Source organism: Psammomys obesus, unplaced genomic scaffold (genome assembly GCF_907164565.1).
Source record: "Psammomys obesus unplaced genomic scaffold, mPsaObe1.curated_primary_1811, whole genome shotgun sequence".
NCBI lineage: Eukaryota > Metazoa > Chordata > Mammalia > Rodentia > Muridae > Psammomys > Psammomys obesus.
Window position 1 is genome coordinate 8,151,037 of NW_026585644.1, and position 27,018 is coordinate 8,178,054.

A 27,018-nucleotide genomic window follows, 5' to 3' on the forward strand; every position below is an offset into this window, starting at 1 on the left:
AGGCAGAGGCAGAGGCAGAGGCAGAGGCAGAGGCAGAGGCAGAGGCAATCTCAGTATGAGTTCCAGGCCAGCCGGCACTACATAACGAGACCCTGTCTCAAAAAAACAGTAAAAAGGAAAAAAAATATATATTTCCTACTGTTAACGAAATTGTAATGTGATTTTATGAGGTGTGTGCCTTCAGGTTAGGAACGAGGTGGATGGTCACACGGTTCAGCACATGATCATAAATACTCTAAGGAAACAGTTCATTTGTTGTTTTGAACATCCATTTCTGAGATGCCTTCAAGCCAACCATTACCTCTGAAGGAAATTTTTTTTTTTTTTTTTTTTTTTATCAGTAGCGTTGGAGTTTCTTGTCTTGTACTCAACAGGAAAGGCTCTGAGGGGCTCCTATCCTTTCTCTCCTATGTCTGCTTACATTGTCCTTTCTTTCTACCTTGCCTTAAAACCACACCATCTTAGAGGGAAGCTGACAATACAATTGGACGCTGGGTCCTCTGGGGTCAACGTATGAGAGGTCATTTGGTGGGAGTAATCAGTGCTTCCTGGGACAAAGAACGGAAAAGAAAGGAGATGACACAATATTATATTACGACTCTCTTAAGTGGGTGTTTATACAATGAGTATTGTCCTGATTTTGATCTTCAGTAGCAAAACAACAATTACTACAACAACAACAACTACAACCATATGTACATTTGTGCACACGTGCGCATGGATATGGATTAGGTCATGAAACCAGACAAGGAGCCTTGAGAGATGAGCAGTCCCCACAAAAGAGAACCACTGAGGAAGGGGAGTGGGTAATAAACTTGTGACATGAAAGTGAAAAAAGAATACTAAGAGTGGAGAAGCAGGAAAAGAGGAGAAAAGATCAGGGTAAGAGGATCAGCCAGAACAAATGATGTTTGAAGATGTCAGAAGGAAGCTTTGAATGCAAACTAAAAAAAAAACACACAACAACCCTTTTTTAAGAGACTGACTTCACTCAGATTTCGACCTTTTCTTTCCTTCCAGAACAAGCTGCAATCCTGGAATCCTACCCTTCAGGGAGATTTCTTCTGCAGAGAATAATACTGAAAGGACAGCCCTGCCTCACCTTTAACACAGAAACTCTCAATAAATAATACAATGTGACAATCTGCGAACCTCAAAGCAGAAGTGCAAAACATTAGGCCTTAGGTTGCTAGCTGTGCTCATCCTTCTGCTTTGGTTGTTAGGCACTCCTGCCCATTTCTGTGCCAGCTTGTTACTCATGTCTTATTTTAAAGTGTTACCTTCCTCTTTCTTTGTCTTTATTCTCTTGTTCTTTCTCTTTTAGCAGTAACCACCTTTGCAAGATTTTGGATTTAGGGTCTGAAATCCAGGAAAGGTTGTTTCCAAAAGCATAAAGAGTTCTCTTGACTCTCACTAGCTCTGAGGTGTCTGGGCCAGCTGTCTGCCATGTCCACATGTGATGTGTGCTTTGCCCGTATCATTATCCCAGGCTATTAGAATCTGTGAAAAGTTAGACTAGCTCTTCAAAGCTCTGCATATCTCCAGTTTCCTTATCTCTTCATTCCACCTTGTATTACTCAGATGTGGAACAATGCAAAGGGGAATTATAAATTCCCAATGCAATGATTACTATTTTGGTTCTAATGTTACACTTTCTGCTACAGTTTCAGTGGGCCAAGAAAAGACCTGAAGGATTATCATCACACTTCTGTGTTCTCAGATAAAAGCTTCTACATCAGCCTTTCTAGTTGTTTTCATCGTATGTCAGTGAAAAAACAAAAACAAACACCCAAAAAACAAAGAATGGAAGACGAACATCTCAAACAAAAACAGCGAATCTGCTAAAAGAAAATATTTGCATTTTCAAACAAAACACCTAAGACAAACTTAAAATGCTACCTTCCCATTACAGATAGGAAATGACTTATTGGTATGGAGAAAAGCACTGCTGAACATCCATCTTTGCTCCCATGTGTCATGCCTGAGTCCCTTTCAATTGTTGTCATCTTAAGTGTGTATGAAGTAATACCCACTGTGTGTCCAACGCAGTGCCCAGGTGGCAGTGATGTCGGGGATTGCCCACGTGTTTGCTGGTCATTTATAAAATCTTCTTTGCAGCCCTGTCTGTTTGGTTCCTTTGCTCATTTTCTCCCACTGAGTTCTATGTCCGTTTTCCTTAAGTTAGAAGTTCTTAAAGTATTCTTGCTACAAGTCCATCCTCGGATCCTAAAATTTGTGAAGCCCTTCAACACTTCCATGGGCTATGATTGTATTCTTTGAAACATAAAAGCATCCAGCTGCACAGATTTCCAATCATCTATTTTCCCTCTTGTAGTCAATACCTCACCTCATCCCACTGTTTTTAATCAATCTCATTTTTCTTAAGTTATCTTTTCTATTTCTTTCTGCATATTTTACTTATATAATTTCATGATTTGAAAACTTAGAGTTAGAGTACCACAGATTAAAAATATGATAGTACCTACAAAGTGGCTTCTGATCATTGCTTTAACCACCTCTCATAGCTTTCAATAGACAGTATATTTTGATAAATATATTTCTACTTATAAACATTTCTAATTTGTTTGTGAACCTAAGAATTATTGAATCAAAAAAATATTCCAAGATAAGCATTTCATTAGTTCACTTATCTTTTATTTTAAAATCTAGCACACTGCATTTGGTAAATTTGTTTAATGTTATATAAAGTTTATTTTTTAAAATAGCATAAGATATATAACCTATCAGCATATAAAATACCGTATTTCCACATTTTGTAAAAAATAATAGAGGCTGAGCATGGTGGCACACACCTTTCACCCCAATATACTGGGAGGCAGAGGTACGTGGATCTCTGTGAATTAGTGGCTAGCCTGGGCTACAAAGCAATTTCCAGACCAATCAGTGCTACACAGTAAGACCCTGTCTCAAAAAACTAAAAACAAAACAAATACAAAAAGAAAGAAAGAAAGAAAGAAAGAAAGAAAGAGGAAGGAAAGAAGGAAAGAAGGAAAGAAGGAAAGAAGGAAAGAAGGAAAGAAAGAAAGAAAGAAAGAAAGAAAGAAAGAAAGAAAGGAAGGAAGGAAGGAAGGAAGGAAGATGAAGAGGCGAGGGGGAAGGGAAAGAAAGAACAGGGTTACAAGTTAGGCTTAATTTGTACTTATTTGATTGCTCATAAATTAATTAATCAAAATTTTATTGTCACTAATCTTGGTTTAAGTAATGTAACCTGAGTATAACAAATTCTACTAAACAACTTCAACAGAAAACAATTTGCATTATCCATTTTGGGGTGTGTATATGTAGGTTTTGTGTGCGTGTGGGTGGTGTATGTGTTTGTGTGTATGCAGGTGTGCCTGCCCGTGTGGAAGCCAGAAACTAATGTCAAGTGTGTTACTCTATTGCTTTCCACCTCGTTATTTAAACAGCGTCTCTCCCTGACTCTGGAGCTCACTGTTTGAGCTAAACTAGGAGCGGGTCAGTGAGCTCTCGGCATCCCCGTTTCTGCCAACCGTACCCTACCCTACCAGAGCTGGGATTACAGGTGTGTACGCCCTGCCTGGTTTTCACAAAGGCGCTGGCAGTCTGCACTCACACCCTCAGCCCTGCATGGCAAGCACTTCACCTTCTGAGTCATGTCCTCAGTGCCTAGCTATTCATTCTCCCAGGAAGTAAAATACTACGTTATTTTTACCTCATCCAAACAGTTGACATGAACATTCTTGCTAGACAACAGTGTCCCAGCTTCTTGGATGGTACCTTTAAAAAAAGAAAGAAAGTGGTGAGACGTAAGATCACCTCTCATTAGAAAAGAGGAAAAGGTCTAAGGAGGAGGCAATAAACTTTAGAAGGGTGTCTGTAAAACTAAGACTAGATAGGCTGGGTGCTAACACAGAAAGCACCCAGCCACCAGCCTTCCTCCAGAGAAACAGTTTTATGCAAACTAACATAATTCCATCGACCTGAAATTTTATTAGTTTGGCCCACTTTTCTCTTGGCAGCCATGTTATACCCACTCGGCACAGGAGTTAATGCCAAAGCAAATCCTAAATTTAATCCAAGATCTAATCCAAGTCACCATCAGGAACTGACTGTCTCCTCTGGGTAAAGCTTGAAATCCAAGATGCAGCCGGAGCTACATGATTTGTCAGGTCTGGTGAATGACGGCACGTTTTTAGTAGAATGCCTGGTTTGGAAACCGATAGGTAAGACCTATCTACAAAGTCTCCTGCTATGGAAAAGTGCTCTCCGGTCAGTATTCAGCCTCCTGGGCTGGAAGGGATCACAGGAAAACTGAAAACTCTGCCCTCTGCTGAGTTTGTAATTGGGTCAGAACGATCAGGTTTTTCCAGTTTTGTGTGGGACATGAAAGAAAGTGGTTGCAGAAGGGAATGTCAGTATTATCACCGCTAATCACGGCAGCCACATGTCCTGCCAAATCATTCCTGGCCTGACTGGGAGGAGAACGATGAAACCGAGTGTCCTCAGCAGATAACAAGCAGCAGGAGCACCCCAATCTGAGCCAGAGGGGAAGAGGGGTGCAGACTAAAGACCAGCCAGCTACCCCCACCCCCTGTGGGATTTGTAGACGTGTTCCCTGAGAGCTTCTCACCAATGCGGAAGTATCGGTGCCCTGGGTGTGTTGGGAAAATGCCAACAGAATGATCTACATGCCCCTGGAGCATGATGGAAGCTATTTCTACAAATACTGTGGTTTTTTATTTTGTTTTGTTTTGTTTTGTTCCTGGCACTGAACTCTGGGAGGGTTCAGAGGCTGAGTGGCTAAGGAAAAGGGGGAAATTGCTATACAGCACGTGGCAGCCAGTCTGACCTAACTGGCAAGTCCCCAGCACAAGACAGACCCTATCTCAAAGGAGGCAGAAGATGCTCCTGATAATGACACCTAAGGCTGTCCTCTGACCTTTTCCCAAATAAGCACACAGCTACACACAGAAGGGAGTACATAAGCATTGGAGCACAATGGCGACTTCCCCTTTCAACGTCAGCCATACCTGTGGCTTTTCCTCAGAGACTTTCTCAACCAGCCTCAAGAAGATGCAGAACAAAAGTCCTGCTCCCCCTTTGCCCTTGGACAAGATGCTTCAGTTGAATCACATTCTCCACTGAGAACTCACAGAAATCATTTTCTTTCTGGCCAGATATTTATGGAATAAAGGAGAAAACTACGGGGGTTGTGAGCAGAACAAAGCCTCCCACGTGTTAAGGACAGGATGGAGATTACGATCATAAACACTTGAACCACACTAGAGAGCAGGTTGCATCAGTTCTATAAAATGTTTGCCCAGTGGCCAACAGCCTAAAAAGAAGATACGAGGAAGATGTAAAGCATGGGGGAGGGGGATGTTTCCTCCTGCTAACCTCCTACTCCGTAGTCTCAAGACTTAATCTATGACACAGAAGTACAAACATTCCTCCGACCCCTGCCAACACACACACACACACACACACACACACACACACACACACACACACACACACACCAGGCAATTCTCCACGATCCCTTTGGAGGATCAAATGACCTTTTCACAGGGGTCACACATCAGATATTTACATTATGACTCATAACAGTAGCAATGAGGAACTGTATGAAAGGGTCACAGCATTAGGAAGGAGAACTGCTGGTACAGATGATTAAGGCATACTACATAGGAAGAGGCATCCTGTCTTCTGGCAATCTGAACACCTTCTCGACCTGCTGTTTCAGAAATACTTTTGGAGGCTTTGACACATAGCTACGATCAATTGTTAGCCCAGTCTCTGCTCCTCTCCCCTTCCTGGAAGATTATGGGATCAAGGTAGAGTTGAAAGTGCCAAGCCTGTAATTGTGTCTTGGTCTTTCCAGTGACTAATCCATATTGTAAAGCTACCTAGGAGCTTGACAAACAGCACCTAAGAAAAACAGAGACATGCCTGTCACATCAGACATGCCAAGGGAACTCTGTTCTCAGGAACCACGGTTACAGACCAGCTACTGGAATAAAAGATAACACCCAGCACTCTTCAGGCTTAGATGTATGAGTTCTTTGAAAGCTGTGTGCCAGGAAACAAGGGCACAGAGCACATACATACTATAGACATCCACACAGACACATACACGCACACACATAGATCACACAATCTGTTAACCTCAGCCCCTAGAGGTGCAGGAAAAAAAATGTATCTGAAAGAGTTCATGCTTCTGCAGAGTGAAAACGGATCAGTGAGTGACTGATCCCGAGGGGAAAATATATGTAATATGACTTTTCATTTGCTGTTCCCAATCTAATGACACCAAGAAGAAACTACAGAACACACTAAATAACACAGAGGTGTAAAGCACATGGCTCATACAGGAATTCAGCTTCTACTTATGCCTTACTGTCTTAAAAACTGCAACTGAGTTTTTAAGAAGCTGTTTTGTTAGGGGAAAGAAATGTGCTTTATCTAATCTAACAAAGTCTTGCAGTAGGAGGCAACCCTGTGAGAAGTAAATGGATTGAACCGGATCAACTTTTATTGCAGACACAAATTAATGGAGCTAAGCTATTGAAAGCGAGTAACAATTTGCTCCTTTTGAGTTAACGCCAAATGGCTCAAACCGAAGAAAACAGAACCCAGTTTTCCTCATTCAAGTCTGACTGATCAATTTTATCCGGATACACCACCACTGGTAAACAAGTGATGAAAAGAGTGACATTCCCATTGCCACCCTCTTCTACCACCTATGACATTTCCGGGGCTACTGTGAAACTCAGTGAAGTACGCCAAGCCCTGCCTGACTTTCCTTAACAAGAAGCAAAATCCCAGAAAATTCTGAGGAAGATTCGGGGCTGGACTTAAAATAGATACACTTAATATAGATACTCAGGGCCTATTATATGCTCTTTTTTTAATTTAATTTTACGTGTATGATTTTTTTTTTCTGCATTTATGTTTATGTACTACACGCTTGCCTGGTACTCAGAGGCCAGAAGAAAGCATTAGCATCAGATCCCCTGGACCTGGAGTTCAAGATGATTGTGAACCACCATGTGGGTGCTGGAAATAGAACCTGGGTTTCTGGAAGAGCAGCCAGTGTTGTTAAGTGCCGAGCCATCCCTCCAGTCCCAACATGGTCTTCTTGGTTTACAACTGGAGCAATTATCGTTATTTTATGGTGCTAGGGATTGAACGTCAGTCCTAGTTAACACACAGGGGGGTAAGAGCTGTACCACAGAGCTATGCCCTAGGTGTGTAAAGATTTGAATAGCTATTTTGTGGACCTCAAAAACTGTATTTTGAAAAAGTATTTATTTATGTGTATGAGCGTTTTGCCTGCATGTATGTATGTGCACCACGTGTGCCTGTGGAAGCTAGAAGATGGTACTGGATCCCCTTGAACTGCAGTCACGGGTGTGTGTGAGCCGGTTTGTAAGTGCTGGGATCAATCAAGTGCTACAAGATCAATAAATGCTCTTAGCCATTAATCCATCACTCCAGGCATCCAAAATGGATGCCTGATGGCATCTGTACCCAACCAAACATTTAATATGATTTGAGTTGGTGGTTGCTGTAATGCTTATGAATAAATAAAATTATATAAAAATATTTCAACCACCTTAACTGTATGATGCATGTGGAGGGGGGGTGCACATGCCATGGCACATATGTGGAGGTCAGGGGACAACTTCATGGAGACAGTTCTCCTTCCATCTTCCTGTGGGTTCCAGGGATCACACTCAGGTTGTCCAGTGTGCTGAGGAAGGACCTTACACAACACGCCTTTGTGTGGCCCACAAGCACTTTGAAGTTCAAGGAAAAATATGGAATATAAATTGCTACCGTCAGATGTAGAGCTATAAAATATTTAGAAGCAGAGGCTGGAAACACAGCGCATTAGGGAAGAACACACAGCTCTTGCAGAGGGTTGTAGTTCAGTTCCCAGCACCACGGCACCCACATCCGGTGGCTCACAGCCACTCATAACGTCAGCTCCCGGGGATCTAATACCCCCTGGCCTCCAAGAGAACATGCACTTTCCAACACAAACACATATACCCATAAAATCTTTTTAAAATCTTTTTTTTTTTTTTTTTTAAATCAAGATGCCTCTACTGTATCTACTTTGACTTGCACTTTGAAACTGTAGATTTCTGCAAGGTTTCTGAAAGTCCTTCCACTGTGGTTTCTTCTTCTATAAAGGGAAGGTATTTACCAAGGCCTCAGGCAGCAGAGGGTGTTTAGCGTGTTGCCTGTGCTGGCTTGATTCGTCCTTAACAGCAATGCTGCGAGGTAGGAGACCTTGACACAGAAAAGGTTAACTTGGACAGGTCCACGCCACCAGGGAAAGCAGTGGTGCTGCTACAACCAGAATGGCCTGGTGTCCTGTTTTCAATGCCTGTGATAAAAGGTCATGGCCAAAAGCAGCTTGGGGAGAAGTACAATCCGTCATGAAGGAAGTCCTCCCTGCAGGGACTCCAGGCAGGCAGCTGGAGGCAGGAGCTAACGCAGAAGCCAGGAAGGACTGCTGCTTACTGGCTTGCTCCCCATGGCTCAGCCTGCTTTCCATAGAAGCCAGGACCAACCGTTCAATGGTGGCACTGCCCTGATGGGCTGGGCCCTCTCTTATCAACCATGAATCCAGGAGATGCCCGCTCAGCCTCACCTACAGGTAACCTGTTGGAGGTATCTTCTCAGTTGAGGTTCTTCCTAGATGACTCCAGCTTATGCCAAACTGACAAAAACAAAAACACCAAAATCCCAAAACCCAGACACACAGAATACGTCCCTTGCATGGTGCTTCATGCGACAATTCAGCAAAAACAGACAAACAGAAGCACAAACAAACTTTTAGCTCTTCTAAATTAAAGGTAGGAGTGCATGCCATGTGTTCAGAATGGCATTTAATGATGGCCTGTCTTCTCCTATCTCCCAGCCCTTTTCCTGAGAGCAAGAGAAAGCTTAAAATCCTTGATATGACAAGAACGCATACAAACTAAATTTACCTTGCTTCTTTATTCATTGGTTTGGGGTTTTTAAACCAATGAAAACCAGCGTCTACCCACTCACAAGCCTTGACCATAAGGTGGCCTAAGAAATACAAGGTAAATACACTAATTCTGCCTGATACAACCTTAGCTTAAACCCTGTACACATGTCCAAATACATCCACGAACTTAGACCCCTCCTTTCAGACACATTTTTACTCCAGCTGCTCACTGGTTTTCACTTTCAAGCGAACATGTGATAGCTCTGGCCTGTTTAAAATCAGAATTCCCGTCCCTGGTGGATTATGCGTTGATCTGTCCTCTCTTACTTTTGATTAGTACAGTTCCTGGCGGGCAGCTGGGGCTCCTGTTCACTAAAGTAAGTCCCAGACCTACTAAAGGCAGGGAGAAAGTAACCCAGAGACATCCCAGAAAGCCAGAAGCCACCGACAGCCATGCAGTTCACAGAATAAAAAATTCAACACAGGCTCTGAGTATTCCGGCAAATATCGATCACCCTGAGAAATCTAGTCATGATTGATTTAGAAGTGAGATCAGTTCCTAGTTGCCTGTTGAGTTTCAAGCCCTATATTGTTTTCTCATACTGTTTAGACACATGGGCATTCTTTGTTAGGAAGAATATATAAGTTTTCCTATCAGTGGATAGGAATCAATCAGACTAGATTGAGTCTGGCTGAGTAGAAGGCTGTAAACGCAGGAGCCCTGTGTTACAATATCCAGCTTCTCTGCCATTCGAGGGCACATGTTTAAGTCTTGAACTGAAAGCATCCAAGTCAGCCATGCCCACAGGCCCTGCATCCTCATCTCAGCAAAGTGACAGTGCACGTGGACCCGCTGATGTCCCCTGCCAGGTAACGGGATAAGTCTGGGGACTCATCTGGGACATCCACTCGGAGGCTCGTGGGGAAACATGGCTTCTGGCTTCCTTTCCAAAAGCTGCACAGCGGGGACGGGACTCGAATCCGCAAAGTGGAAAGGAAAGCACCAAAGATCACCACAAGATCACAGAGGTCTGACTCCCGACCAAGGGCCCAGTGAGTGTCTAGCCAAGCTCCTCGCCTTCCTGCGGGTTGCTGTGCCGGTCCGGGCTACAAGAAGCCAGTCACAGAGGCCCTGGATTCGGAAAGCTCAAAGCGGTACAGACAGACAGAGTTCTGTGCCCTTATAAAGAACCCCTCTCGCCGAGAGCTCACTCCACCCCCAGCAGGGGCGGAGATCCGCTAGGGATCCAGATCCTTCGGCTTCCGGAAGTCCAAGGGGCCCTTTAGACACCCGCCTAAGAGCCTAGAACTACCAGGCCACTGTGGTCTTGACTGACTGCAGTCAAAACATCGGAGAAGCTGGCAAGCATGCTCACGCGGAGGCAAGCGCCCTTGCCTTCACAGCCCGCGAGGGGTAGTGACAGTCGGTCGATTTCTAAAAAGCTGATTTGGAGGTCTAAACTCGGCAACCTAGATCTGATAGTGCCAAGGCTTCTGTCTCCCAGCTCCCCGCCCCTGCAATCGGTCCCCAGGCAGAGACAGAAAGGCTTTTTTTTTTTTTTTCGGACTGCAAGTAGCCTAAGGTGCCCCAGGCTCCTCAACGCCCCGCGACCAGTCTGCAGCGCCCGGGTACCAGCCCTGCACCCGTACCTTTCCCGATCACTTCCAGCAGCTCCTTTTCCTCCTGGGTCAGCTCGCCTTTCTTTATGTGCCCCATCGTTCCCGCCAGCTTGAGGCTTATTCTATTTCTATGGGAAGGTTTTTAAAAACTAGAGACGGGTGTGCGGATGTGGAGGTCCGCCACAGCTAGGCAACTCGAGGCTGGGGGCAGCAGACCAGAGAAGTGGCGCTAGCCAGGGTCTTGCAGCTGGGGGCTGGCGGGTGCGGCGAGCTCGGGCGAGCCGGGCGGGCGCTCTCCGCAAGCCCGGCCCCCGCGCCTCATTGGCCAGGTCGGGAGGAGGAGCTGCAAGGGGCAGCAACAGACTCCAATTGGAGCAGCACGCAAGGTCCAAACCAAAAGAAGAAATTTGGAGGAGGGGATCCATATACCTTCTAGGTTCTCCGCCACCGTGCAAGCCTGTTTAAAAACATACAGACACGATTTTCCTTTAATTGCTAAGAAAGTACTTCTCTGTCTAGCAGTGGCTTCGCAGGAGACGCGCGGAAGCAGCCGGATGCCTCCGGACAGGTTGCATCGCCCCTGGAGTGGCGCGGTTCGGGCAAGGGGCGGGGCGGGGGCGGGGCCTGGGCGGGAGGCGGAGCCACGCCGGGTTCCGTGTGTCTGTGTCAATGTGTCTGTCCTTCACTCCTCCATTGTCTGCTTCCGCCGCCGCTGCCGCCGCTGCTGCTGCAGGATCCGCCGCAGCCTCCAGTCTCGCGCGTCGTCGCTCCCTCCTTGGACAGGTGAGCCGGGGCCAGGTGGGGCAGCGGGAGCCGGAGGGTCGGGGGAGCCGCGGCCGCCGCCGTGCCAGGGGCTCCCACCGGGCTGGAGCGTGGAGGAAGCATGTGCCTCCCTCCCCGGGCGGTTGCCGACCTCTCGGTAGAGGAGCCCCTGCGCCGCCCCATCATCTCCGCATGTACCGAGTGTCGGCGCCCCTCGAGGAAGATCCAGACCTCGCTGCTTAGGGCCGCCCCGGGAGTCCCGGGCACCGCAGGCGGGCCGCGAGCTGGCCACGCGGTGGAAGTGGCGGGTGCACATGGTCTCGTTCGTGGCGATCCCCAGGGAGGCCGGCTCCGGGGAGGTGAGGGGGACCAGCGGGGTGGGCTTGTGATGGGGAGAGGTTTGGAGAAGGTAATTTTCTTTTTGCAAACCTCGTCCTCCCCACTACTTGTCTGTCATCGCTTGGCCTCTGGAAGCCATAAAACCTGGATCTGTGGTGTTGGTTAAGGATATGTAGAAGCCATTTACTCTTACACTAATACTTCGTTGGGGTGTGTGTGTGGGGGGGGTATCTTTGCTCTGAGAGAGTTGCCTGTCTTTGTAACTCGGGTTTGGGGATTTATGGAACTAGGGAGAGGAGGGTGGGGAGGGCGGGGATTAAATTGGAGTTGCTGTCTATATATAGCCTTAGATTAGCTTCTTAATCCAGCCTTCATTCAACTGTGATGTGAAGCCTGCAGCGTCCCCCGTGGGTAGAGAAAGGGTGGATACAGTGAGTACCTTTCTGTGGCTCAGATGCAAGACATGCTTGCTGAAATATGCAATCATTCCTCCAAGGTGCTTATCTGTAGCGCTCGACAGCGTCAATCACAGCTTCTTCAGAAACGACTGTTTCGTTTTACTGTTTCTCTGCCGACTAGTATTGATGTTTTCCTCAAGACACAACTGTGCTGGGGAGAAATACTTGGATAATTATGTAGGTGGTTTTTTTTTTTTTTTTAATTAAATATCTCCGGGACCACTCTTTCGTTCCGCAGTGCCATATATAAAGTAAAATGCTTTTTCCTCTGGCCCTACACTTCCTTTTGCTAGAAGCATATACAAACAGGTCAGAGATCCAGGGATGATGTTCACTCTTTCTTGTCTTTAACCAAAAGCTTTTCTAAACTCCTGCTGCCCATCCCCCCAACAGCCACAGACACACAGAGCTTCAGCTTGGGGAGGGAGGAGCAGATTCTCACATGAAAATGGTTGGTGATTATTCATCTCAACGTATAACAAAGAAACTTTTGTTTGATGATGTTTTAGAAATGATGTAGCTGTTCAAACAAGCAGTAGGGCTTCTGAGAGTGACCGGCGTTGTGTAACACGTCGGTGCTACTGCCACAGCGATTAATGTGCCAGAGGAGCCCACAAACCGAAGGGAATGCCTGAGAGTAACCCTGCCACGTGACTACACATCCTCTCAGCAGATGCATAGACAGAATTGGCTACTTAACAGCCAGTATTTCCATCTCTGGTGCCAAATCTGGGCCATGGTTACTTGAAGGTCACACCTGTTTGTCTCTCTGGGTTGTCAGTTCCTCGAGGATAGAAATATAGGATGGGTGTTCTTGGAGCTTGAATCGCTGGTGGTTATTTAATCTTCTGAATGCATGGCTTTAATTTAGAGTTGATGGTATTTAAGAACAAAGAAAAACGTCCACCTAGAAGTGAAGATAAATCCTGTGTTCGTTTGAATTTTGGAAACAGATACCTAATAGAGAGTGTTCAGAAGTGTTCCAGTACTAGCACTGTTCAATATAAATATTTAATGTCAAAATAAGATTAGTTAATGAGTTTATTGAAATGTATTCTCATCAAAGAACTCTATTGATAATGAAATAATTATTCATTTTGACTATCTAATCTGTTTCAGATATTCTGCCAGATGTTGTGCATAGGATTATTTTAAGCATTGTTATTATGGACTGAAATTAGCCAGTATTATCTTCATTTATGAAAATATGAACAGAAACTGAAGGAGGTTAATTTGCCCAGAACCCCACAGCTAGAAAGCTGGGATTACATCCTGTTTGATCTGACTATAAGAACCTTTTGCGGGGTGTGGTGGTACACACCTTTAATCCTTAGCACTCTGGAGGCAAAGGTGGGCCTATCTTTCCACATAACTGGCTCCAGGCCAGCCAGGGATTCATAGTAAAACCCTGTCTCAGAGATTAAAAAGTAAAATAAGTTAGAACACAGCCAAAGTGAATGATAAATAAAAAGCAAGAACATGGCTGCTCCTAGATATGATGGAACACCAGCTAGATAGATAGATAGAAAGAAAGAAAGAAAGAAAGAAAGAAAGAAAGAAAGAAAGAAAGAAAGAAAGAAAGAAAGAAAGAAAACATAAGAACAGGTATGGTGGAGAAGAAAGTTTATTGTAGATAAAAGGAAGAGCAGAGGCAGAGACATCTGGGAGAGTCCAAAGTGGACATGCCCCTGAGCCATGTGAGGAGAGGGGAACCAGATACAGCAGCCAAGAGGACAAAAGATAAAATAGACAGGTAACCAACATGGCTGGGGTTATAGGGAATCGCTTGCAAGGGAAAGGCTGCCCAGTCCTTGGGCTGGAGAGTCCAGGTAGAGGGCAGGGTGTGCCAGGTAAGGACTGAGGAATGCTGGGAGAACCCGGCCTCCAAGTCTGCTGTGATATGTTAACTAGGAACCTCAGCCACTTGTCCCAGGGTTTGAGACTTGACACAAACCTTCCCTCTCTTCTCTGTGGGCTAGTGACTAGCTATTTTATGAGATCTAGCGTGCCATGTGTGCAAGTCTCTTCTCCACCTCTTTGCCTGGGCCCTTCTTTACTCACAGCCTTCCTGAGATAGATGTATGTAGTTTATGGGTCTAGTTCCATGTTTTTTTCTTTTTACAAAAAAAGGAAGCATACTAACACATCTACATAATGGAAAAGATTCATATATGTGTGTGTGTATCTGATCGTCTCCTGTTTCTGTCTTCACCTTTTTAGGAAATAGTAATTTCTGAAATGTTATGCGTGTGCTATCACCTTTTTTTTTTTCTTTTTTCTTTTTTTTTTTTTTTTTTTACTACTTGTGTCCTTGGCCTCTGCTGTGGATTCCTAACTTTTTTCCTTCCCCAACTGGCTACTTCAAGGAACTCTCCTGAGTAAACTCCTAGCATAATTGTCCTTTCTCTGGCCACTGAGTAAGGCTCGGCAACCTGTGATCCCAGCAGGAGTTTCCAGTCCATCTCCACCCACTCTCTGCCCTAAGGTCCCCATAGGCTGCTTCCCTAACCTGCCAGTAATTTCCACCCACCCCTCTGTTCCTCCTTTCTCTTCCTGGAATTCTTTGCCTTTCCTGTTCGCCCATTCTCTCCCCTTGCCTGCTTGGAATTCCAGCATGCGTGCATATCTTTCACTTTGTCTAAAGAGGGGAGTCCAGACCCCCAAACAGTTGCTGGGACATACAGTCTTTGCACAAGCTTGGCACTGGTGACATGCGGCTGGTACTATTATGGGCAACCCTCCAAATTATCTATACTATGGAAAACAGCCAACTCCCTCAGACCAGCCTTCAAATTAACACCGTTGTTTCTGGATCTTCATTCCACGTGAAAATAATCTACTTTAGCAAACACATTTATTTCTAATAATTGTTTGGACCCCTTTTCTCCTTCGACTGTAAAGTCACCAGGTCAGCTCTCTGTGTTTCTGGAGATAGAAGCTCATATCTTGCAATTAGTAGGAGCTCACTGCATGCTGAGTTGAATTCATTTGATCTCCAAGTTATTTTAGGTAGATTTGTTTTCCCAGTTGACTGATCCATCCTGGCAGTGTGAAATGAGGTGACACCAAACACAGAAGTCTCAGACATTTGGGGTCTCTGGGCTTCTTGAAGTCACTCCAGTACTACCAGCTAAGGGGAAAAAAAAAAAAACAAAGAAACCCTCATATACTTAGCATGTCACTCTTGGTTCCCCCATTCAAGGCCCTGCTTGTTCACTGTCTCTTAAAGATAGTACTTTGTAAGGTCATTGACAACTAATTTTGAGGCTTTTATCTGATAGGGAAGCTTTTCCCTTGGTATTTGAGTCCTTGGATTTACTCTAGGTACTTTTTGTTTGTTTGGTTGGTTGGCTGGCTGGACCTTTAATGCTGTTAAGTAATTTAAACTTCTTAGACTGAAGCAGTACGCTTCCGTTGTCAAAAGATCCCTTACCATTCGGAGATGAGCTGAGATGCTCAAGGAGAACTTGGTGCAGTCTAACAGTCCTTCTCACTTTTGAAGATTGTTTGGAATTTTTCCAGTGAGACTTTTAAATGGACACCCGGAAGCATCATGGTTCCTAAGATATTAGGCCCCATGCAGCATAAAATAATGTGGGTGCTTGGTGCTTAGGTTATGGCATTCCAAGACAGTCACACTTGGTGCTGCAGAGCACTAAACACATGACATCGTGGCTCAACTTTTCAACACACCTGTAAGGAAACCGGGATTGCTCCTTGCTTCTTCACAGGTTTGTGGATATCTTACTGGCCGTCAGTTACTGTCCCTTCTAAAACTGACATTTGTAGCCAAGTCTAAAGAAAGACACATAGTTAGTTTATCTGACAAAAGTCAAGATGCAGACCGAGAGTAGATACTGATTCTCCTCTTCTAAAGTCATTCCCAAAAAAGGAGTGGCAGAACCGTTGAGAGCTGTGTCTGCTTTGCTAACCATCTGGAGCAGTATCGGCGCTCCTAGGACGGGTTGGTTAGTGTGGGAAAGCCAGGACCAGGGTCAGGACAGGGTGTGTGCCTAGTCTTGCTCACACTTGGCTTACCTGAATGCTTTCATGGACACCTGCTTTCTAATTCTTGGAAATTCATAGCTTGAGTTTCTTGACATTGACATTTTTTTTCTGGTGGTTGGGGGAATCACTTAGCAAGTGTGGACCATTGAGCTGGAGCCCCTACATTGTAAAAAAAAAAAAGTTTCTCTTTTATATTTTGAAACTATTTAATATTATTTTAACCTTACTTTCTTAACAATGTTGAGGGATTTTTTAGAAACTGTTTAATTAACAGAAGCTGCCAATATGAGCAAGCTGTGCACAGTTGTACTTCTCAGTCTCAGCCCTCTCTGCAGTCTGTTTCTTGTGGACAGATCTCTCCAGCAAGTGTCTTTTGGGAGGTTAGGTGCCAAGTGGAATGATTTGGCCTGTTCTAAATTTGGCATGTGTTGACTGAAGAGTGCCAGAAATGCTCAGATAGTCCCATTTGTAAGCTATCTACTTTGAAAATCAAGCTTAAGGTAGATTAATGAATGGCTGTTCTGTATTCAATGCCAAAGATTACAGTGCTGTCATTATTCTAACCTGATTTCCTATGTTAGCTATTTTCTTTTAATTTTTGTTTGTTTGTTTATATATATATATATAAGTGACACAAACATGTAATGATAGAGAGAAGAATAATACCCCATTTTAATATCAAAGGAAAATAGCCACTTGCCAAGCTTTAATTCTTTTAATTCTATAAATACTAATGTTTAATGGAAATAGGATAATCAGTTTGCGTAAGTAGACCATTACAGTTTTCCCTTTCTAACAAATTTTTTTTTATGTTAGAGGAACCTTTTTGTTTGTTTGCTTGGCTTTGGCTTGCCTTTTTTTTTCTTCAAACAGTTTTCTCTATGTAGCCCTGGCACTCCTAGACCTCACTGTGTAAACCAGGCTGTCCTACAACTCAGAGAGTTCTACCTGCCTCTGCTGGGTTTACAGGTACCACACCCACTCCAGAGCAGGACTTTTAAAAGACAGTTGTTAGGTGTACTATTGTTTAGGAAACCTAAAGAGACTGTCTGGACCAGAAGGGCTACAAGCACACAGCACTGTCGTAATTACTGTGGAGCATGCAGTTTTACGGCACTCCACTGCCATACTGTTCTTCACATATAGTCATACAAAAAGACTTCAGTGTTTTACTCTGTAAAGTTTCCTGGAACTGTGGTGATTTCTAAGGAAGAGAGAGAGAGAGCACGGCCTATCTTTTCCTCAGACTACAAGGTAATAAAATGGGACTTTATGAGCAGGAAAGAAAAAAGAACCCTGAGTTTAATGGTGCCAAGGTAACTCCTGGCCTGAGGAAAAGGATGTCGCATAATATGTTTGGGAATACGAAGATTGTTTTCGTACAATTTGAGCCTCCTGCAGGAAATAGTTGAAAATTGGATCCCAAATATTACAGAAAGATTAGAGCCATAAATCTCCCAATATCTGGATGTCCCCAAGAGGCAGAATATTTAGCTCCTTTTCCTGAAGATGCATGAACATTTTCCTTAATAAAAGTCTGAAGAGAACTGTTTGCCATTTTGATGGTAACATGCTAATTCAATATGCCCAAGTGCTGACGTTAGACTTCAATATTTATGTTCTACTCTGCCAAATTCTAAACTATAAGGTCGAGGGACCAATAATGACAACATTTCTTTTAGGAATCATATAAATATCTTTCCAAGATATTGTGACAACTTGCCTCTTTGGCCAGTATTCTGATGGAGTCAGTGGACTTGTTCATTTGTGTCAGCTCCAGTGGGACAAGAATCTTTCAGCTATATCACCAAAGCTAACAAGAACTGTGTGACCGCTGACCTGTATCTGGGGGGTTATTGGGAGCCTGGGTTTAGAGCTGGGGTTTTCAAAGTATCGATTCCTTCTAGATGTTAACTGTGAACTAAAAAGTTAAAGGAAAAGAAAAAAATCCCACACAATTATTGGAACAGTGATCAGCCCAGCTACTGTTCAAGTGAATGATACAAAGTATTTTGGTACGTTATCTGTCATGGGGCCTCTGTCTGCTGGTGCCAATTTAGTAAATAGGGACAAAGCTGCACCTGCTGGCAAGTGAACACTTTTCTGCTCTAGTCCTTCTGCCCCCAGACCTGGCATATTAGGTAAAAAGATTTACTATATAGCTGAACCACAGAAAAGTATGAGGGCGGAAGGGTGGGTATCAGGGGCAGATCTCCTGCCATTGCTTGGCTTCCTTCCCTACATCTGAAACAGTTTGTACTGGTTTGGATATTTATTGCTACTTATTTGGGGGCTGGCGAGATGGCTCTGCAGTTAGGACTCTTGCCGTTGTGAAGGACTCTGGCTCCTTTCCCAACAACCCAAACGGTGGTTACACCCACTGGTGACGCCAGTCCTAGAGGATCCGACATCCTTGTCTGACTTCTGTGGGTGCCAGGCCCAATTCCTTTAGACTTCATTGTGCGATCGCTGATAAAGCTGTATTGATGGACACAGTACCTTGTGTCTGGTGTGCCGGCCCATGTCCGTTGAGTGTTAGCCTGGGCTTTGGCAGTTCTGCCGGGCCTGTGCTTCCCTTGTCTAAAGCACACGCATGGGTGTGTGTGTTCAGCCTTCAACTTGGCAGGCTCGGGCAGCTCCCTGTCCCAGAGAATAGGGTAGGAGTTTCTAGGTTGAAAGAAGTAATAACCAAGCAAATGTTTGGACTCGTGCCACCACCATCTTTGACCTTCCTGAAGGTTCGTTCCCAGGATGTTGAAATTTTCTCCTACTGATTACAGTAGTTTTCCCCAGCCATTGTGTTTTCCTCCCTTGATTAAAACCCTCTTAAGTAGTGGAATGTGCCTCGGTGTTTACTGTGCTAGCTATGGACTAGAAGCACAAACACGCCCGCCAGCTTTGTGTTTCTCGGCCTTTATGAGCTGCCGTGTGGTACTTGACATTCTGTTCTTTGCTGATCCGCATCCCCTGGTTTTCTTCAGCTGGGGAGTCCTTTGTTGTGAAATCTGTAAGCTCCGTCCCTCGAAGGGAGGAGATCTTGTATTAAAGTCACTTTTCACCTGGGAGTGGTGTGTATGCCTTTAATCCCAGTATTCTGGCATTCCTGAGGCAGAGACAGGGGAATCTCAGTGAGTCCCAGGCCAGCCTGTTTAACATGGTGAGTTTCAGACAAGCCAGGAAGATATATGTTGATTCTCTCAAACTGTGGGACAAATGAGCAAGGCACCTATCTAACATATCAAAGTGGATCTGACCACCAGATTCTCCCTGCATCCCGTAGTCCTACCAGGAGTCATCTTTCTCAAGACTGGAAGTTGGTTCATTGGGGAAGAACACTTGCTCAGCAAACACGGGGCCTGAACTTGAATCTCAAACACCAACATTAAAAATAGCAGAGTCTGGGTGCCCATGCCTGCAACCCCAGAACAGGAGAGCAGAGGCAGGTGGCCCTGAGAGCTTGCTGACCAACCAGTCCAGTTCAGCTGGCAAGCTTGTGAGTCAGTGAGAGATGTTATGGCAAGAGAGTAATGCAGAAGAGCAACAGAGAAAGACGTCTGCAGCCTGCTCTGGGCACCCCTAGACTAGTGCATGCAGCACGCCCTCACACACGCCGCTCTGCTCAGCTATCTAACAAGGATGCACCACTTTTCTAAAGAAGTGAACATTGAAAACAATTACAATATAACTTTTGTCTTTTATTTTTCATATGTGAAATTCTCATGCATAAAAAACTTTTTATGTAAGGATACATAAGGCAGTGTGAAAGCATTAAGATTATTATTTCTGTAGGACATCAGGTCAGAGTAAGAAAGGTTGAGATGTGAGCTTCAGTTTTTACTCTGTGCTTTTCTGTTTTGGTTTAGTTTCTTAGTGTTTCACCCTTACCATATTATCACTTCACGGTATTAAAAGCTACTAGGAAACTAGTTATCTTTTCTAAGCTTAAAAGAAAAAAAAAATAGACTATACCATTGAGTTAGGTCACATAATTCCAAGTTCTAAGGACAGTATTTTTTAATAAGGGGAGAAGTTAATGTTGATGGGTAAATTTTAGAATATGGTCTTACTAACTGCTTAACTATACAACATTTTGTAATTAAATGTGCGTTGTTATATTAAGTATTTTTAAAATCCATACAAAACAATGGGTTTTCTGTTAAAGAGTCATAGCTTTTCCTTTAGGAATCTGTTTTGAATTAGCAAGAGTTGGAATGTTTTTCTTAAAGAGCCTCATATCTTATTTTGCCCACATACCTCCTCAGTTTTTTGACTGTTTATTCTTTTCAGAGCGATGTTTGTTAATAATCAGTTCTACACACAGCACACATGCTCACATGCACCAATATGAATATTTCCATATTTCTACTCAATCAAGCCTGAACCATGGAAAACTGTTTCCATGGCAGGAATAAAACAGGTGGTGCAGCGGTGATCACACATATTATTGTTGACTTGATGCAAGTTTTTTTTAATTAATTACCCCCATCATCCCCTCCCAACCCTACCCTCCCTCCCTCATCTCCTCCCATGCCCCTCCCCAAGTCCACTGATAGGGGAGGTCCTCCTCCCATTCTATCTGACCCTAGGCCTATCAGGTCTCCTCAGGACTGGCTGCACTGTCTTCCTCTGTGGCCTGGTAAGGCTGCACCCCCCCCCCCCAGGGGGAGATGATCAAAGAGCCAGCCACTCAGTTCATGTCAGAGACAGTCCCTGTTCCCCTTACTGAGCTGCCATGGGCTACATCGGTGATGCAAGGTTTTTAAATATCTAAGTTACCAGGAGGATACAAATTTATTCTGCTATAGGAAGAAGGGCTTTTAATTCTTCTCCCCTTCAGCTGGGGAGATGGATGAGTCAGTCTGGCGCCTACCATGCAAGCAGGAGAACCTGAATTTGGGTTCCTAGCACCCACGTAAGCAAGCATGGTGTAGACCATCTGTAAGGCTAGCACTGTTGTGGGACAGAGACACTGGGGAGGCAGAGACAGGCGCACCTCCAGAGCTCTCATGCCAATCTGCTTAGCCATGTCTGCGAGCTAGCTTCGCTCGCAGGTTCAGTGAGACCCTTTGTCTGGCCCCATAGGGAGGCACCATCCCTGTCATACAAAGAGCCTGTCATACAAAGAGCATTACATACATAGACACAAGTAAGAAAGCAACCAATTAAATAAGTAAATCATTTTTCTTGTATAAGGACAATCAAATACAAGAATATACATATTTAAATTTATATGTATAAACTACATAAATCTTTATTATAAACGTTTATGTGAAGAGGTGTTTTGTTTTTCCTGGAGTATATAAACTACCTACTGTTTCCTATGTGAGCCTTACCTCCCTGGCTCTGTGTGCATGATTTTTATTTCTGAACGATTTGAGGCTAGTTTATGTATACTTGTTGCCTTGATCTGCTACTTCAGTGTGTATTTCTGAAGAGTTAGGTAATGGGCTAGTGAGATGGTTCCATGGATAAAAGAAAGACATTAGCTGCCAAACCTCATAGCCTGTGTCAGTCCACAGAACATACACAGTATGAAAGAACCAGCTACACAGTTGTCTCTGATGTTCACACATGCATATTACCATGGATGTGCCCAAACACACATGGACACAAACATTAAATAAAGAAATAAATGTAATTTAAATTTTTTTTTCTTTAAAAGAATAAGACTTTTCATATAGAAACACAGGGCAACAATTAAATTTAATGAAGGCCTTAAACTCAGAGCGATCCACCTGCCTCTGCATCTTGAATGCTGGGATTAAAGGGTGGGCTCTGCTACTGAGCTTATAGCATATCTTTGGTATAGATTTTTATGCCTCTGTTTTTATGTAATAATTACAAAATGGTGAAGTTTCTAATCCCTTGACTCCTGTTGATTAATTGGCATTGAACCTTTGAAAAGATTCCTCACAGCTGGAGTCATGGCTCAGTAGCATTCATGAAGCCTGGCGTCCCATCCCCAGAGCCAGGTGCCCACCTGTCATCACAGTCCTTGGGAGGTCCATCCTCAGCTATGTGGCACGTTTAAGGAAAGTCTGGGCTACCGGAGACCCTGTCTCCTCCAGGGTCATTTTTCCTTTTTTTTCTGCACTGTCAGTTGTAAAATACAGTGATAAGGATAGACCTCGCGGCTCTGATTTTTTTTTTTTTTTCAGATTATTGGTCATTCATTTCCTTTTATCATTGACAGTCCTTTTGCCCCAAACTAGGCTAGAAATATTTTCAAAGTTTTTATCATTTTATTTTTTAAATATTTATTTATTCTGAAACCAGATATCCCAGGGATCTTAGGGAGTCTATCCTGTCCAGCCTTGATATCAGTCATTTTGCCTTGGGACTCTTGATTTCTTTTAGTAGGCAGTGGTGTGATGTTAAAAAAATGTTATCTAATCCCTCTGTAATTATCTTTCTTGTAGATGTGTAATAATAATATTGCTGTGGTCCTTTTGAAATTGGTTTACATTTCAGCAAAGGTTAAATATTTTAAGTAACATGCAAATTTAGCTGCAGGCTCTAGACATGATCCCGGAAAGCACTGTCTGCAGTTTGAGGATTTGAGTACATTCTATGTCTGTTCTTAGAGAACTCTCATGAAGCATAAGTAAGAGAAAATATGGTATTATCTTACTTATTTCTTTTCTTTTAAAAATAATTTTAATTTAATTGTATTTATGTGTATGGACATTTCGGCTGCACGTATGCGTAGGAACCACTGGCATGCCTGGTGCCAGAAAGACGTTTGACTTAGTTACTTTTCCGTCACCATGAAGACACTGATCAAGGCAACTCTTACAAAAGAAAGCATTTAACTGGGGGCTTGCTTATGATTTTGGAGGGTTAGTCCATGATCATCATGGAGGGAGGCAGACAGGCATGACGCTGGAGCAGTGGCCGAGAGCCTTAAATCCACAGGCAGCCAGAAGAGAAAGCCTTTTGAAACCTCAGAGCCAATCCCCAATGGCACACCTCCTCCCATCAAGGCTACACCCCCTTCCCAAACAGTTTCACTAACTGGGGACAAGCATTCCAACATATGAGCCTGTGGGGGTCATTGTCACTCAACCATCACAGCATCGGATCCCCTGGTACTTGTGTTACTGATGGTTGTGAACCACTATGTGGATTCCGGGAATAGAATCCTTGTCCTCTGGAAGAGCAGCCAGTACTCATAACCTCTGAGTTGCTGCAGCCCTCCCCTCTCTTCTTCTCTTCACAAATCTCTTATTTTTCTTCTGTCTTCCATCCTCTTCCCTGAATATCATAGGATATAAAATTACCATTGTGGACAAAATGTATCAGTATTACAGATGTGAGTAATGTTTTTGTGATGGATTTGAATGCATTAATAATAAACTCAGAGTCACCAGTATTCCATTGGTGTCTCATCAAGGAAAGGTATCAAAACTCTTCTCCTTGGTGTCATTTGACCAGGAAGGAGCCTAGATTTGAATTCGCTGCTTCACTCTCTCTGTCTCTTCGTTCATCCTGCCTGTTGATTTCACGAGTCTGATTGCATGAGTACCTGCCAAGAATGCTGTCTTCAGTGTCTGTCTGTGTGTCTGTCCCTAACAAAGGACTTCGTTCTCTTTTTATTGAACAGCACTGAAAGCATCTCATAGGGAAAGAATGAAGGGTGCTTTACAGAAATCTTTAACAGAGTTTTACAAGGGATGAGGTCATTGACACCAGCTAACCCCAACTGACCCGGATAACAAGCAAGAATATGTGTCATTGTTTATCAAGCAATATCTGCATGTCCCATCCAGCATACATGGTGGTCATATTCATTTCACAAAGCCACTTTTCGTTCTGTTTGCTGTTTCCAATAAATGAGTGTCATAACACAAACACTTCTGTCTGGGTCAGGGGCATCAGAGAATACATAATATATGTAAGAATATAGCGATGTATTAGTTTAGTGGTCAAAGTTGATTACAAGGAAATCCAGGGCAAGTTAGGTTGGTTGCTACATTGTTTCTTGAAGTAAGGCTAAACCAACAGGCTGAGTACACGCAGACTTAGCAGTTTCAGGTGACCCTAAAATGTATCATTCCATCTGGCTGTGAGTGAGGTCCAGAAAAATTTCTAGTCTCTTAGAATGTAGGATATTTTCATCGTAATGCATTGCCACAACTATCAAACGGCCCAGCTCTTCCACTCCTGGGCGTATACCCAGATCTCAGATTATCCCTAACTAGCTCTCCCTGTATCTACCTCCCACACGTGGGAAACAATCTGTTCCCACCGCCTTCAGTCTTGAGAGTGTCTCTTGAGCAAAATCAACTTTCGTGTGCCACCTTGCTGGAAAACGTAAAGGTTGGTTCTTGGAGCCCAAACCCTCAAACAGATGGCTGGAGGTACCTTCTGCACCTACAGTAATAGAGACCCAGAAGCGGGAGCTCGGAGCCCAGGGGAAGAAGACAGGAGGAAAAGAAAGGAGCCATGCTGGCGTTCTTGGCGCCTTCTCCCAGACAGCAGCGTCTCAGTTGCCTCCCACAGCCACAGGTCGCTGTCTTGTGTGTACACAGGGAAGGGGCTCAGATAACTAATCTCCAGGTGATAAAGGAAGATGGGGTAGCTGATGCTCTTGTCCTGAGAGGCTGCGCTGGCTGTCTCCTCAGCGTTCCTTCTGTTGTTCCGACTGGAACAGGAAAAGACCCAGTTCTTGGGTTTGTGTTACCCAGCTGGCTCCACAGTGATAGTGGCCCCCAGTCACCTGCCACCTCACACAGGTGGTGGCCTTTCTGGTGCTTCTTCCTAGAAGGTGCAAAGGTCTTCTGCAAAGGTAGAAAACCATCCCAGGTCGTTAACAGACCTTGGACAAGACGTGCTAGGAAGCCCTAGGAGCCGGAGCCTGGTTAAATTATTCGGTACAGACCAGGGTTTATGAGAACACACCAATTGGTTGTCCAGTGCCAAATGGAACCAAACAGGTTATATTTAGGAGTGCCTGTGTATAACAACAATGAAAAGGAGGCCATGAATTTGAACGAGAGTAGAGAGGGTATATGGAAGGGTTTGGAGGGAGGAGAAAGGGAACAATCTCAAAAGTAACCCCTTCTCCCCCCAAAAATAAACTAAGAGACAAAGAAAATATTATCACTAGGCTTAGTGGCATATGCCTTCAATGCGAGCAGTTGGGAGGCAGAGGCAGGCTAATCCCTCAGTTTGGGGCCAGCCTGCCTGGTCTACAAAGAGAGTTTCAGGACAGCCAGGGCTGTTACACAGAGAAACCCTGTCTCAAAAACAAAGAAAAGTCACTAAAAGCTCTTAATAACTTAAGAGTGTCCCTTAGTAACTCATTCTTGAGGAATGCTGGTGATGAGTCTAGGAACTCGATCTCTAACTGGCGACTTTGTTCCTTGGTCCTAGCTTTCGGCTTACATTCAGAAATCTCAGGTATCAGTATTATACACGCATATTTAGTTGTTTGCTTTAATGTTAACAATTTAGCATTTTAAAATCAATTTCGTCTTAAGAGAACTTTGCTACAATGTCAGCGTAGACGTTTTTTCTATATCAGACATGTTATGCTAAAGAGTTGATGTTTCTTGTTCTTGTAGTAGCTGCTTGTAAAGAGAATCACTAATAATTGTGGCTATGTTATGAGCTAATTCTCGAATCTTGGAAACAAACCCAATGTGGTTCTTGAGAAGAGTCTTGTTGACTTGTGTATTGGTGTGAGGCCTTGTGGACCACTTTCTGCTGTGTGGCTGAGGTTGCTCTCCTGTGTTTTTGAAGACCAAAGTCTTTTCCCAACACAGCTGCAAGCAGTGTTGGCTGTTGCAATATGGAGCAATTGCGTTACGATGTTTCTTTACAAGGCTTCTTTTCTTGCCCACAATATACTGTGGATCATTGTGAGTTCAAGGCCAGCCTGCTCTACAAAGTGAGTCCAGGACAGCCAAAGCTACACAGAGGAACCCTTTTTTGAAAACCAAAAGGCAACAACAAAAACATAGATATTTTTTATTAACTATTTGAAGAGGTAAGAATTGTTTTTAAAAAACATTGCCTAATGTGGTAACCATTAGTCAGATTGATTATTTAAATTTTAATTAATGAGAACAAAATAAAATTAAACATTTAGGTCTTCTAAGAGGCTCTGTGGTCAAATATGTCTGCTGGCTTCTATCTTAGAGGTTATGAACAAAGCAGTTCCTTCCTTATAGACAGCCATGCTGAATACATCGTCCATTGTTAGGGCAGGGTCTCAGCTGGCTCACTACCTACTTTGTTATAAAGTTCTAGTGAAGTATAGCCATAGCGCTTTTTTTCCGTCTTTCCTACTTTAAAATTTTTATTTGCCATCTTTGTGTACGCATGTGTGCAAGGTGGGCATGCCTGGGGACAGGAGAAAAGGATGTGTGTGCCGGTGCGAGTGTGAAGAGCAGAGCACAACTGGTCAGTTCTCTCCTACCCCCGTAACAGGTTCCAGACATCAAACCCACGTCCAATCTTATGTGACTCATTTGCATATGGCTTCCTCAGACCGAGGTAACTGGAATAGAGAGGAGACCATAAAGCTAGTATGTTTTTCTGACCTTTTACAGAAAAAAAAAAAAAAATTGTGACGTCTGTTTTAGAGTGTCTGTATTCCTAAGCTGAAGTCGTTTGAGGAGCGTCACTGTCGCTTGCATAGTACATCCTGGAAGGCGGGTTGTCAGCATCGAGAGATAAACTAAAGCAGACAACGAGCGCAGGTGACGCCAGAGCACAGGGACAAACCTCCAAGGACTGGAGCAAACTGTCACGCAGGGAGACAGCGGAGGATTAAGGCCTTTTTTGGTAGATCATCTGTGTTTGGCCGAGTGTCTGTCTCAACCTATGTGGCAAAGGCTCTGTGTAGCTCAGGCTAGC

The 27,018-nt window shown here is 44.0% G+C and overlaps 2 protein-coding genes across 3 annotated transcripts in view; one reads left to right on the top strand and one right to left on the bottom strand.

The window, feature by feature from the left end:
* Ankmy2 (ankyrin repeat and MYND domain containing 2) overlaps positions 1–10,892 on the bottom strand; it is a 35,706-nt gene extending 24,814 nt beyond the window's left edge. For both annotated transcript variants that reach the window (XM_055624319.1, XM_055624311.1), the window contains exons 1-2: positions 10,619–10,892; positions 3,695–3,759 (exon numbers count right to left, since the gene is read on the bottom strand). In XM_055624319.1, the coding sequence (XP_055480294.1) occupies positions 3,695–3,759; positions 10,619–10,685 (132 nt within the window). In that variant the 5' untranslated portion in view covers positions 10,686–10,892. The remainder of the gene's footprint in view (positions 1–3,694; positions 3,760–10,618) is intronic.
* A 354-nt stretch (positions 10,893–11,246) lies between these two features.
* The window catches only part of Bzw2 (basic leucine zipper and W2 domains 2), a 50,833-nt gene continuing 35,061 nt past the window's right edge, over positions 11,247–27,018 (top strand). The window contains exon 1 of the mRNA XM_055624344.1: positions 11,247–11,371. The gene's annotated coding sequence lies outside the window, so the exon portion shown is untranslated. The remainder of the gene's footprint in view (positions 11,372–27,018) is intronic.